This window comes from Chiloscyllium plagiosum, chromosome 36 (assembly GCF_004010195.1).
Source record: "Chiloscyllium plagiosum isolate BGI_BamShark_2017 chromosome 36, ASM401019v2, whole genome shotgun sequence".
In the NCBI taxonomy this organism is placed as follows: Eukaryota; Metazoa; Chordata; class Chondrichthyes; order Orectolobiformes; family Hemiscylliidae; genus Chiloscyllium; species Chiloscyllium plagiosum.
In genome coordinates this window covers 36857887-36872671 of record NC_057745.1, presented here as the reverse complement: position 1 = coordinate 36872671, position 14785 = coordinate 36857887, and the positions used below count along the sequence as shown (strand labels likewise).

The window sequence follows — 14785 nt, the reverse complement described above, 5'->3', positions numbered from 1 at the left end:
CTTCCTCTTTGCCTGACAGGGACATACCTATCAAGGACACACACTATCTGTTCCTTAAACCAGCTCCACATTTCCATTGTCTGCATCCCCTGCATTTTGCTACCCCATTCTATGCATACTAATTCTTGCCTAATCGCATTATAATTGCCCTTGCCCCATCGATAATGCCTGACCTGTGGCATGTACTGATCCCTTTCCATCGCTAAACTAAACGTAACTGGATTATGGTCGCTCTTTCCAAAGTCCTGGCCTGGTTCATTACCAAGCACCAGATCTAGTGTGGCCTCCCCTCGTCTGCCCTTCGACATACTATGTCAGGAAACCTTCCTGTACATATTGGACAAAAACTAATCCATCCAACGTACTACAGTTATAGCATTTCCAGTCAATGTTGGGGAAGTTAAAGTCCCCTATAATGACCACCCTGTTCCTTTCACTCTTACCCAGAATAATTTTGCCCATCCTCTCTTCCACTTCACTGGAACTCTGTGGAGGCATATAAAAATACTCCAAGCAGTGTGACCTTTCTCCTCCTGTTTCTAACCTCAGTAGACGAGTCATCAAAAGTTCTTTCAGCCACCGTTATACTATCCTTGACTAACAAGGCCACACCTCCAACTCTTTTACTGCCTTGCCTGCTCTTAATGGAAGTGCTAAACCCTGGAACCTGCAACATCCATTCCTCACCCTGCTCTATCATCATGGTTTACATAGTTTTCACTAAAGCACTTGATAAGTTCCCTCTCGGTGGGCTGGTCCAGAAGATCAAATCACATTGAAACCATGGTGAGTTGGCATGTTGGATACCAAAATGGCTTGGACATATCAAACAAAGGGTAGTTGTGGGGGGGTGTTTTTCTGACTGGAGGTCTGCGACCAGTGGGTTCCACAAGGATCAGAGCTGGGACTTCTCTTGCTTGTAATGTGTATAAATTATTTAGAAGAATATATAAGTGGCCTGATTTTTCTAACATTGCAATTTTCAAGTGACGTGAAAACTGATGGCATTGTGGATGATGAGGAAGGGTATCAAAGGATGCTGCAGGATATAGATTAGCTGGGAAGTTGGGTGGAGAAATGGCAGATGGGTTTAATCTGTACAAGTGAGAGGTGCTGCATTTTTGGAGGTCAAGTGCAAGAAGAAAATACCCTGAAAATGACTGGCCCCTTAAGAGCTTTTATATACAGAGGGACCTTGTCATCAAGGTCCACACATCCTTAACAGTAGTAAAACAAGTGGATTAGGTGGTAAAGGCAACCCTCATTGGTTAGGACTTTGAGTATTAAAGTTGGCAAGACATGTCACAACCATGTAAAATTTTAATTAGAACAAATCTGGAGTATTATGCCCAGCTCTGGCTGCTGCACTATAGAAAAGATGTGGTCTATAGAGAGGATGCAGAGGGGTTTATCAGGATGTTGCCTGGATTAGAGTGTATTAGCTATAAGGAGAGGGAAGACAACCTTGGATTGTTTTTGCAAGAGTTGTCAAAGGCTCAGCAGCTAATAGAAGTATATAAAATTATGAGAGCCATGGAGAGGGTGGATAGTCAGAATCTCTTTCCCAGAATGGAAATGTCATATACCAGGGAGCATAGATTTAAGGTGAGAGGTGGAACTTTTAAAGGAAGTGGATGAGGGAAGTTTAACCCAGATGGTGGTAGGTGCCTGGAACACACTGCCAAGAGAGGTGGTAGATTCAGAAATGCAAGTAAACTTTAAGAGGTGTTTAGACAGACATATGAACAGGCAGAAAACAGAATACATACGACATGCAAGCAGATGTGATTAGTTTAGAATAGCATCATAGTTGGCACAGACATGATGGAAGTGAGGACTGCAAATGCTGGAGAGTCAGTCGAAACGTGTAGTGCTGGAAAACCCAGCAGGTCAGGCTGCATCAGAGGAGTAGGAGAGTCGATGTCTCGGGGATAAGCCTTTCATCAGAAGTGTGGGAGAAAGTGAGGACTGCAGAAGTTAGAAAGGGAGAAAGTGAGAATTGCAAATGCTAGAAAAGATGGAAGTGAGGACTGCAGATGCTGGAGAGGAGAAAGTGAGGACTCCTGATGAAGGGCTTATGCCCAAAATATCAAGTCTCCTGCTCCTTGAATGCTGCCTCACCATTTTTCGATTACTTACAGTGTGGAAACAGGCCCTTCGGCACAACAAGTCCACACCGACACTCCAAAGAGCAACCCACCCAGACCCATTCCCCTACATTTACCTCTTCACCTAACACTACAGACAATTTAGCATGGCCAATTCACCTAACCTGAACATTTTTGGACTGTGGGAGAAAACCGCAGCACCCGGAGGAAAACCCACACAGACACGGGGAGAATGTGCAAACTCCACACAGACAGTTGCCTGAGATGGGAATTGAAACCGGGTCTCTGGTGGTCTGACGTAGCAGTCCTAACCACTGAGCCACCGTGCCACTGGCTATGTTTTTCCAGTGCCACACTTTTCAGCACAGATATGGTAGGCCAAATGGCCTTTGTCTGTGTTGTTCTGTTTTGTGTTTTAAGGAGACAGATGAAGCATAATGTGATAAATGTGAGGTTATCTACTTTGGTAGCAAAAACAGGAAGGCAGATTATCTGAATGGCAATAGACTGGGAAAGGGAGGGGTGCAATAAGACCTGGGTGCCCTTATACACCAGTCGTTGAGAGTAAGCATGTAGGTAGGTGCAGCAGGTGGTGAAAAAGGCAAATGATCTTTATCGTGAGAGGATTAGAGTATAACAGCAGGCATCTCTAACTGCAATTGCATATGGCTTCAGTGAGACCAGAGTCACTAAAGTGTGGTGCTGGAAAAACCATAGCAGGTCAGGCAGCATCTGAGGAGCGATTGAGTCAATGCTATGGGCTTCACCAAGCCTGAAACGTTGACTCCCTTGCTCCTAAGATGCTGCCTGACCTGCTATGCCTTTTTCCAGCGCCACACTTTATTGACCCTGACTTCTCTAGCATCTGCAGTCCTCACTCTCTCCACAATGAGGAAAGAGTTTTGGTCTCACTCTGAGGAAAGACATTCTGGTTTTAGAGGGCGGGCAACAAAGGTTCACTAGCTTGTGACCTGGGATGGCAGGGACATAAAACAGAGGCTTGATTAGTTAGGAATACATGGAGTTTGGAAGAATGAGGGGCTCTCACATAAAAACCTATAAAAAGTCTAACTAAACTAGACAGGGTAAACATAAGAAGGATGTTCTCAGTGACCTGTGAATGCATAAGCAGAGGTCACAGGTTAAGAACATGGATATTCTTAGGACAAAAATGAGAAGAAATTTCTTCACTTAAAATGTGGCAAGGCTGTGAAGTTCTCTGCAATAGGTTGAGGCCAAAACATTAAATGTTTGCAAGAAAATGTTACATATAGTTCTTAGCCTAAAGCGATATGGGGAGAAAGTAGGAATAGAGTATTAAGTTGGATAATTAACAATAATGATATTGAATGGTGGAGCAGGTTTCTAGAGCCAAATGGTCTATTTCAGCTGGTATTTTCTATGGAATGTCAAATACTCTTCTATGTTGAGCCCCAGTCTTGGACATACTAACCACATCTCTGCAATCAAGTTACTTTCACTTATGTTATCAATTGTTACAAATACTGCTACAAATACTGCATGCAATCCGACAAAGTCTTAAGTTTTGACTTATCAGCATTAATCTTTCTGCTTCTAATTTCTGCAGCATGCTTCTGCATATATTTTCTACTGTTCCTGTCACACTTCGATTAAAACAGGGGTGGCAAAGTGGCTCAGTGGTTAGCAGAGTCTCGGGACACTGTGTGGAGTTTGCACATTCTCCCCTTGTCTGCATCGGTTTCCCAACGGGTGCTGCAGTTTACCCCACAATCCAAAGATGTGCAAGTGGGGTGAACTGGCCATGCTAAATTGCCCATAGCGTTTAGGGATATGTCGGTTGGGTGCATTAGTCAGGGACAAATGGAGAGTAATGGGTTTGGGGAATGGGTCTGGGTGGGTTACTCTGCGGAGAATCAGTGTGGACTTTTTGGTCCAAAGGGCCTGTCCCCACATTTAATGTAGGGATTCTATGATTCAGCTTTTCACAACCCTGCACGTCTGCTGACTCATTTCTTTTCGATTTGTTAAACTTCCCTTCAACTGAACCCCTCCCCCTACTAATTAGCTTAAAGCCTTACCTTAATTAGACAATTTGCCAGTATGATTCAAATGAAACCCACATCAATTCTCTCTTTCCCTAGGCCTGATGCCAGTGATCCATGAATCAGAACCAATTTCACCCACACTGCGCTCACAGACACTTACTTCTAATTGTTTTCATCCTTTGCCGATTTGCACATGGCACAGGTAGTAATGCAGAAACTATGAAAATGAATGAATATGAATGATGTTGTCACGTGTGTTACTTTGTGTTACTATAAAATAAAGAGGATTGATGAGGGCAGAGCAGAAGATGTGATCAATGTAGACTTCAGTAAGGCATTTGACAAGGTTCCCCATGGGAGACTGTTTAGCAAGGTCAGATCGCATGGAATACAGGGAGAACTAGTCATTTGGATCCAGAACTGGCACAAAACTGACAGCGGGTGGTGGTGGAGGGTTGTTTTTCAGACTGGAGGCCTGTGACTAGTGGAGTGCCACAAGGATTGGTGCTGGGTCCACTACCTTTCATCATTTATATAAATAATTTGCATGTGAGCATAAGAGTATAGTAAGTAAGTTTACAAACGACACCAAAATTGGAGGTGTACTGGACAGCGAAGAAGCTTACCTCAGATTACAATGGGATCTTATTCAGATGGGCTAATGGGCTGAGAAGTGGCAGATGGAGTTTAATTTAAATAAATGCGAGGTGCTGCATTTTGAGAAAGCAAACCTTAGCAGGACCTGTACACTTCATGGTAAGGACCTAGGGAATGTTGCTGAACAAAGAGACCTTGGAATGCAGGTTCTTAAAAGCCCTGCGGGGCCGGTGGCACAGTGGTTAGCACTGCTGCCTCACAGCCCCAGGGACCAAGGTTCGATTCCAGCCTTGGGCGACTGTCTGTGTGGAGTTTGCACATTCTCCCCGTGTCTGCGTGGGTTTCCTAAAATTGCCCATAGTGTTCGGAGTCTCCTTCAGAGGGAAATAGGTCTGGGTGGGTTGCTGATTCCTGATGAAGGGTTTTGTGGGTGGCACGGTGACACAGTGGGTGGCACGGTCGCACAGTAGTTAGCACTGCTGCCTCACAGCGCCAGAGACCCGGGTTCAATTCCCGCCTCAGGCGACTGACTGTGTGGAGTTTGCACGTTCTCCCCATGTCTGCGTGGGTTTCCTCCAGGTGCTCCGTTTTCCTCCTACAGTCCAAAGATGTGCAGGTCAGGTGAATTGGCCATGCTAAATTGCCCGTAGTGTTAGGTAAAGGGTAAATGTAGGGGTATGGGTGGTTGCGCTTCGGCGGGGTGGTGCGGACTTGTTGGGCCGAAGGGCTTGTTTCCACACTGTAAGTAATCTAATCTAATCTAAAGTGGAGTCGCAGGTAGGTAGGATAGTGAAGAAGGCGTTTGGTATGCTTTCCTTTATTAGTCAGAGTATTGAGTACAGGAGTTGGGAGGTCATGTTGCAGCTGTACAGGACATTGGTTAGGCCACTGTTGGAATATTGCATGCAATTCTGGTCTCCTTCCTATCGGAAAGATGTTGTGAAACTTGAAAGGGTTCAGAAAGGATTTACAAGGATGTTGTCAGGGTTGGAGGATTTGAGCTATAGGGAGAGATTGAATAGGCTCGGACTGTTTTCCCTGGAGCGTCGGAGGCTGAGGGGTGACGTTATAGAGATTTACAAAATCATGAGGGGCATGGATAGGATAAATAGACAAAGTCTTTTCCCTGGGGTCGAAGAGTCCAGAACTAGAGGGTGAGAGGGGAAAGATATAAAAGAGACCTAAGGGGTAACCTTTTCACACAGAGGGTGGTACGTGTATGGAACGAACTGCCAGAAGAAGTGGTGGAGGCTGGTACAATTGCAACATTTAAAAAATTTGGATGGATATATGAATAGGAAGGGTTTGGAGGGATATGGGCCGGGTGCTGGCAGTTGGGACTAGATTGGGTTGGGATATCTGGTCAGCATGGACAAGTCAGACCGAAAGGTCTGCTTCCGTGATGCAGATATGTATGACTCTATGATCTAAATACAGTCAAAAGCTTTCATTGTCACCATATTTTTGTGCTAGGGACCCAGGTTCAATTCCACCCTCGACTAATTGTACCAATGCGACATAAACACTCTCTCCGTGACTGCATAGGTTTCCTCCGCGTGCTCCGGTTTTCTCCCAAAGTCCAAAGATGTGCAGGTTAGATGGATTGGCCATGCTAAATTGCCCATTCTGTTCAGGGGTGTGCAAGCTAGGTGGATTAGCCTTGGGAAATGTATAATTACAGGGATGGAACGTGCTTGTGTGGGATGCTCTTCAGAGGGTTGGTATGGACTCAATTGGCTGAATGCCCTGCTTCCACACTATAGGGATTCTATCATGCTATGAAAATCAACTTTAAATTTTCTCACATTTTGCTCCATTTGCCAACTTTTTGCCCACTTAGTCATCGGGTCATACAGCACGGAAACAGACCCTTCAGTCCAACTCATCCATTCCGGCCAGATACCCTAAATTAATCTAGCTCCATTTGCCAGCACTTCGCCCATATCCCTCTAAACCCTTGCTATTCATACACCCATCCAGATGCCTTTTAAGTGTTGTAATTATACCAGCCTCTACAAATTCCTCTGACAGTTCATTCTATACAAGTACCACCCTCCATGTGTAAAAGTTGCCCCTTAGGTCCCTTTTAAACTTTTCCCCCATACTAAATTTATGCCGTCTAGTTGGTCACTCCACCACCCCAGGGAAAAGACCATGTCTACTTAACCTATGCAAGCTCCTCATGATTTTATAAACCTCCACAAGGTCACCCCTCAGTCTCTGATGCTCTAGGAAAATCAGTTCCAGCTTATTCAGCCTCTCCTTATAGCTCAAATCCTCCTTGTAACATCCTTGTTAATCTTTTCTGAACCCTTTCAAGTTTCATAACATCCTTCTCAGAGGAGGACCAGAATCACATACAATATCCCAAAAGTACCTTCACCAACGTCCTGTACAGCTGCAACATGACCTCCCAACTCCTGTGCTCAATACTCTGACCAAGAAAGGAAAACATACCAAATGTCCTTTCACTATCCCATCTAACTGCGATTCCACTTTCAAGGAACTATGAACCTGCACTCCAAGATCTCTTTGTTCAGCAAAACTCCGCAGGGCCTTATCATTAAGTTTATAAATCCTGAATTGCCTTTCCAAACTGCAGCACCTCACATTTACCTAAACTAAATACCATCTGCCACTCCTCAGCCCATTGGCTCATCTGATCAAGATCCCGTTGTAGTCTGAGACAACCTTCTTCGCTGTCGAATACACCTCCAATTTTGGTGTCATCTGCAAACTTACTAACCATACTTTTATTCACATCCAAATCATGTATATAAATGATGAAAAGCAGTGGACCCAGCAACGATCCTTGTGGCCAACCACTGGTCACAGGCCTCCAGTCTGAAAAGCACCCTCCACATCACCCTCTTCCTTCAAGCCAGTTCTGTATCTAAATGGCTAGTTCTTCCTGTATTACCTTGCTATATCAGTCTATCATGAAGGAACTTCGACAAAAGCCTTACTGAAGTCCATATAGATCATGCCCACCTCTCTACTCTCAACAATCCCCTTCGCTACTTCTTCAAAAAACTAAAAACTTAAGTTAGTGAAATTCCGATGAAGAGCTTATGCTCGAAACGTCAACTTTCCTGCTCCCAAGATGCTGCCTGACCGGCTGTGTTTCTCCAACACCACATGATTTCTTAATCAGTCCTTACAAACACAGGCAATTCCTGTCCCTCAGGATTTCCTCCAACAACTTGCCTACCATGGATGTCACACTTACAGGGGTCTATAGTTCCCTGGCTTTTCCTTACCATTTTTCTTAAATAGTAGTTAGCACACTAGCGAACCTCCAGTCTTCCAGCACCTCACCTGTGACTACCCATCAGACAAATATCTCAGCAAATGGCCCAGAAATCACTTCCCTAGCTTCCCAGAGTTCTGGGGTACACCTGATCAAGTCCTGAGGATTTAGTCACCTTTATACATCTTAAGAGATCTGGCACCTCCTTCTCTGTAATATGGACATTTTTCAAGATACCATCATCTATTTCCCTGTATTCTATATCTTCTATGTCCCTCTTCACAGTAAACACTAATGCAAAATACTCATTTAGTAGCTCATCCATCTCCTGCAGTTACACACAAAGGCTGCCCTACTGATCTTTGAGGGCCCTATTCTCTCCCTAGTTACCTTTTTGTCCTTAATGTATTTCTAAAAACCCTTTGGATTCTCCTTAACCTTATTTGCTAAAGCTGTCATGTCCCTTTTTTGTCCTCCTGATTTCCCTCAAACTCTTCCAAGGATTCACTCAACTTCTGTCTATATTTGACATAGGCTTCCTTCCTTTTCTTGGCCAAAATCTCAATTTGTCTAGTCATCCAGCATTCCCTATAACAATCAGCCTTTCCTTTCGCTCTAACAGGAACATACTATCTCTGGACTCTCGTTATCTAATTTGAGGGCTTCCATTTTCCAGCCACCGCTTTACCTATGAACATCCATCTCCAATCAATTTTTGAAAATTCTTGCTAATACCGTTAAAATTGGTCTTCCTCCACTTTAGAACTTTTAATGTTACAATCTGGTCTATCCTTTTCTATGACTATTTTAAAACTAATACAATTATGGCTGCTGGCCTCAAAATGCTCCCACTGACACCTCAGTCACTTGCCCTGCCATATTTCCCAACAGTAGGTCAACTGTTGCACCTTCTCGAATAGATATATCCACATACTGAATCAGGAAATTGTCTTGTATACACTTAACCTCCTCTCCATCTAAACCCTTAACACTATCACAGTTCCAGTCTATGTTTAGAAAGTTAAATTCCCCTACCGTAACCACCCTACTATTCTTACAGATAACTAAGATCTCCTTACAACTTTGCTTCTCAATTTCCCACTGACTAATGGGTGGTCTATAATATAATCTAATTAAGATGATCATCCCTTTCCTATTTCTTAGTCCCACCCAAATAACTTCCCTGGACGTATTCCCAGGAATATCCTCCCCAAGAACAGCTGCAATGATATTCCTTCACAAAAGCCCCATTCCTCCCTTTCTTGCCTCCCTTTCTATCCTTCTTATAGCATTTGTATCCTGGAACAATAAGCTGCGAGTCCTGCCCATCCCTGAGCCACGTTTCTGTAACTGCTATGATATTCCAGTTCCACGTTCTGAACCATGCCTGGAGTTCATTGCCTTTCCTGTTAGGCCTCTTACATTGAAATAAATGCAGTTTAATTGATTAGTCCTACTTCGTTCTCTGTTTTGTTCGTGTCTGCCCTTATTTAACCCATCAATATTGCCCACCTCTAAACTGCCTGCATCCCTCTCAATTTGCTTTTCCACCAACCTGTGTCATCTGCAAACTCGGCTACAGAATATTTGCTTCTTTCATCCAAATTATTAACATACATTGTAAACAGTTGTGGACCCAGTACTGATCCCTGTGAGCACCAACCAGAAAAAGAACCTCTTTAGTTATTTCCTGCAATGGGGCAATATACAACTTCCAGCACCATGGGCACTTTCATTGACGAAGGAAAAATTTCTTCTCACTGTGGTCTTATGTGTCTAAACCCTTAACGCAGCGAGCTGTGGGGGTAGAGTCCTTGTGTAGGTTTAAGGTTGAGAGAAATAGTTTCTTAGGCAGTAGGAGAAACTAAGGGTTATGGGGAAAAGGCAGAAATGTAATTTTGAGGAACATTGGATCAGATGGTGATCCTACTGGTAGAGCAAGTACATAGCCTACTCCTGCTCCTTTTACTTATGGTCATACCTGTTCTCCTCACACTGCAGGAAGAAACAAATTGTATGCGCTCTCTGCCAGTGAATTTTCTCTCTCACTATTACTGCCCTTCTCTTACAGGTCTGCTTTTCACTTTATGAAGCTACTGATCCAATATCTCATGTTTTAAGAAGTTCTAACTTCTCTCTCCTGCTCTTTATGAATTCACTGTACCTATGCGCTCTTAAACTGTCACCGACTCCTCCACAGTCTTGCTCAGCCTGAACAGCCTTGAGGGACTGAATAACAACAGCTTCATAGCACCAGGACCTGGGTTTGATTCCAATCTTGGGTGTGTGTGGAGTTTGCATGTTCTCCCAGTGTCTGAGTGGGTTTTGGCCAGATGCTCAGGTTTCCTCACATAGTCCAAAGATTAGTCATGCTAAATTGTCCTGTGATGTCCTGGAACGTGCAGGCTAGTTTAGATTAGATTACATTTAAGTTAGATGTAGATTTTACTGTCATGTGTACTCAAGTACTAGGTTCAAAGGTACTGTGAAAAACTTTACAATATCGCCACAAAGTACAGGGGTACAAAGTATTAGTTACAGAAGTCGAAAAATAAAGATAAAAGTTCAAACATTCAGCATTCTTTGTATAAAAGTGGAAAATAAAGTTAGAAAATCAAACATTACACTCTTTTCTTAAGTAATGGGCCTGCAGATGCTTCAAGCTGGGCTTTCCCCAGCTTGGCATGCTGAGTTAGGATTGGTCATGGTAAATAAGAAGTTACAGGGATAATGTGAGGGCTTGGTCTGGGTGGTATGCTCTTCAGAGGCTTATTGTAGATTTCATTGGTTGAATAACCTCCCTCTGCACTGTAGGGATTCTGTGACTCTGATATACTACATTTTGCCACTGCACAATGACAGAGTTCCACACAGTTGATTTGAATGAGAACCTCGATCTTTTTTTAATGTTGGGATTTTCTGGGCTTAAAAGGTTTGACCTGCCATTTGTTCAAATGCTTAATGAAGTGGTGATTCTTCTCTCCATGCTTGTTTTCTGTAGAGTACTAACTGCTCAAATAATTCAAGTTGTATAACTCAGACATGTCAGTGTTTAGACAGTAATTTTTGTTCAACTCCTTGGCTCACCCGGTCAACCATGAAATCGATTGCATCTGCCATTTTTGGATCCACAGGACCAGCTGTAAAGTTTCCAAGAACAATCTTCTTCAACATAAATCCAGGCATCAACCAGAAGCTAAAATAAAATTTCATAAATGGGATAAGAGTCACACTGACAAAGAACATTAAAGCAAATAAACTCAAAACTAAAAAAAAAATTAATGGGAAGCATATTGTGAATTTAATTTTTGGACGCTGCACAGGTAGAAATGTCATTATGAAGAGCCAAACTGAGTGACCATCAGATGTTTTCACAATCAATCATTTCAGCTAAAGGAAAAAAAAAGTAAGTTTTAAATTTTCACATGGCGTAACAGATTTGGGCTGTGAAAAATTAAGTGTTGGCATATCATTAAATCATACAAGCAATGAGGGGAGTAGAATTAGATTACATAGGAGGAATGTTGATGAAGGGCTTTTGCCTGAAACGGTGATTCTCCTGCTCCTGATCTGCTGTGTTTTTCCAGCAACACAGTCTCGACTCTAATCGCAAGCATCTGCAATCTTCACTTTCTCTTACACAGGGGGCGAATAGCCCATTTCTATGCTAGAACTCCGCATGATTTTAATAATTATCTAGGATTTGGGTAACCAAACCAGAAGTCCAGGTGAAGTGTGATAGGATATAGCTGTCAAATGAAATTCAAATCAAAGAAATGTGAGGTGATACAATTTGGTATAAAGAACTTGCAGACAGTAAGAAATAAAGAGACCCATTAGTGTGGTGTGTGATGGTGCTGTGACTTTAAGTTGTTATTTTGTCCTTTTTTTTGAAGAAAGGTTGTAAGGCAGAGGCGCTGAGCAGGGAGAAAGTGAGGACTGTAGATGCTGGAGATCAGAGTCAAAAGGGTGTGTTGCTGGAAAAGCAGAGTTGGTCACACGGGTCTGAACAGAGTGGGCAAACAGAAATTGCTGCCATTCACAACAGGATTAAATATTGGTTCTTGGGGGATCCAAGATGGCGGCGACCCAGCAAGTCTGAGTCTACAGTGCTCCTCCCAAGACTTGGGCAAAGTGGGTCACCCACCCCCACTACACTCACCAAATCATTTAAAATAGCTGCTTAATTGAATTAGTTGCTTAGTGTTGAATTTAAACAATTTAATCTTCAGTAAAAATGACTAAAGGGAAGGGAGCCCGCAGCTCTCAGCAAGCAGGAACCCCTCCCCCACCCTCTCCAGCTGCAGCAGAGGCGTCCACAGCCGCCCCGGGGTACTTGCCTACGGTGGCGAGCCTCGTGGAAATCATCTCCAAACTGGATGCGAAGATTGATGCTTTCATTGAAGAATCCCAAAGTCGATGGGACTCACTCTCGGCCGCGCTGCAAAAGCACGACCGAGACATTAAAGAAATCGAGCGCCGAGTCGGACGGGCAGAGCTAAAGGCCGCGACCTCCGAAACTACAGCGCAATCGGCCGTGGATCAGGTCCGGACTCTCGAACAGCGAGTCCAGACCTTAGAGAATCATATTGATGACCTCGATAATCGAGGTCGTCGAAAAAAAATTCATTTGCTGGACGGGAAGAGGAAGGCCAGCTTACAGTGTTTCTCGAGCAGTGGCTGCCACAGCTTTTAAATCTGGAGGCTGGCTCAGGCCAGGTAAGGGTGGAATGGGCCTACCGGGTTGCAATACGCGGGCCCGGCTCAAACCAGCGCCCTCGCCCGGTCCTGTTCCGGCTGCAGAGCTATAGGGAAAGGCAGATACTCCTAGAAGCCTCTAGAAATCTTGGAAAAGATTCCCAAGCCATGATCTATAAAGGATCCAAGATCATGTTATTCCAGGACTTTTCTCCAGCTCTGGTCTGAAAGAGGAAGGCATTCGATGAGGCGAAGAAGTGCTTAAGGGACTTAAATATTCAGTACTCCTTACGCTACCCAGCGACGCTATGCTTTAACCATGAAGGATCCGTGTACAACTTTGGATCGCCAGAAAAGGCTAAGGAATTTTTGGGTTCTCTTAGATAAATTGTAAGAGACAATGGATGTTGGTTTGCCTTTCCCCCACTCCGGTTTATATCCCCCCACTTTTTCTTTTTTCTTACCTTACTGTTTAATATTATCTTGGGGGGTGGGGAGAGGGATTTATTTATTTGTTCTCTAGTTAACTATTTTCTCCCCCCCTTCGGGTTGGTGTTTTTATTATTCTATGTATGTATGTGTATACGTATGTATGTATGTGTGTGTATATATGTGTGTGTGTGTGTGTATATATGTGAGAGAGTTTAGTTAATGTTAGTAGGGGGAGGTGGTCACCTTATTCTATTTTACCTCGGTCTCTAGGAGCGGGGTTGTTTTCCCTTGCTATTTTGTATTATTATATTTAATTATTATTTGTTGAGGTTGTAATTTGATAGTTATATATGTTTATACATGGTATTAACATTACTAAATATATCCAGGTGTGGGTGGGGGTAGGGTGCTCACTGTTAACTCTAGCTTTGTATTATACCTGAATTCTCCTCATCCTATTGAGGAGCGCCTGGGTCAAGGGTGGGGTATTGGTTGGGAGAGGATACGATGGACCTTTGGAAAGGAAGTGACACCCCCTGGGAACAAACAGGAAAATCTCCATTTAAATAAGTTTTTTTTTATTATTTAGAAATAGTTTTTTATTATACTGTTGTGAGTGTATTAGAGAGCCTTTATTTTTGTGAATTTTATATGCTCTATGCTTGGGATGTTTTGGATAGGGTTTCCCCTCCCGAGGGATCTCGGATTTGCCCGGATGATTATGGTTGATCAGTCGGTTAAGTGGTGCACCTGGAATGTCAAGGGAAGTAATTCGCCAGTCGAAAGGAAGAAAATATTATCAAATCTTAAGAAAGAAAGAATTGATATAGCTCTCCTACAGGAGACACATCTGTTGGATAAGAACACTTGAAATTACGACAGGGTGGATTTGATCAGGCCTTTTTTTCTTCTTTTAGCTCAAAAGGTAGGGGAGTTGTATTCTTGTTCGGAAGAATTTCCCTTTCAAAATCCTAAATCAGATAAAAGACGAATCTGGACGATATATTCTGATTAAAGCCCTTATAAATGGAGAAGAATATGGGATTTTAAATTTGTACTGCCCCCCCCCCTTTAAATTTATAAGCGAAGCCTTCTCAAAATTGATGGCTCTTGGTGCCCGTCATACAATTATAGGGGGAGACTTTAATTGCGTTATGGATCCGGAAATAGATAGGATTCCCAAGAGTACTGCAGGAGCATCTCCCAGATCTCGACAATTGGGGGATCTGAACAAAGAATTAGGATTAGTAGATGTATGGAGATGTCTTCATCCACAGGGCAGAGATTTTTCTTTTTACTCCAAACCACATAAATGCCATACCAGAATTGATATGTTTTTTGCCCCCTTGATTTTTTTAAATTCCATATCATCCTGTAAAATAGGTAGTATAGCAATTTCCGACCATGCTGCTGTATATATGGAAACCAAGGCGAGGAACAATGGGACATCCCCTTATAAAGTCAGCGACCCATCAATGATGTGGGAGACCATCAAAGCTTACGCGTAATTTGATCATCTCCTACTCAGCGACCCAGAAAAAATTAAAGGGAGAACAACAGCGTCTGCTCGAAGCTTGCTTAAAAGCAGCTGAAACTGCATACGCTGATAGACCTTCTATTATTAAATTGCAAAGGATTACGGCCCTTAGGACAGCTCTAAACACTACGCTTAC

The 14785-nt window shown here is 43.2% G+C and overlaps 1 protein-coding gene across 8 annotated transcripts in view; it reads right to left on the bottom strand.

Moving 5' to 3' along the window:
- spg21 (SPG21 abhydrolase domain containing, maspardin) overlaps positions 1-14785 on the bottom strand; it is a 169812-nt gene that overhangs the window by 71155 nt on the left and 83872 nt on the right. For all 8 annotated transcript variants that reach the window (XM_043677701.1, XM_043677692.1, XM_043677700.1 and 5 more), the window contains one exon: positions 11070-11178. In XM_043677701.1, coding sequence (XP_043533636.1) covers positions 11070-11178 — 109 coding nt within the window. The remainder of the gene's footprint in view (positions 1-11069; positions 11179-14785) is intronic.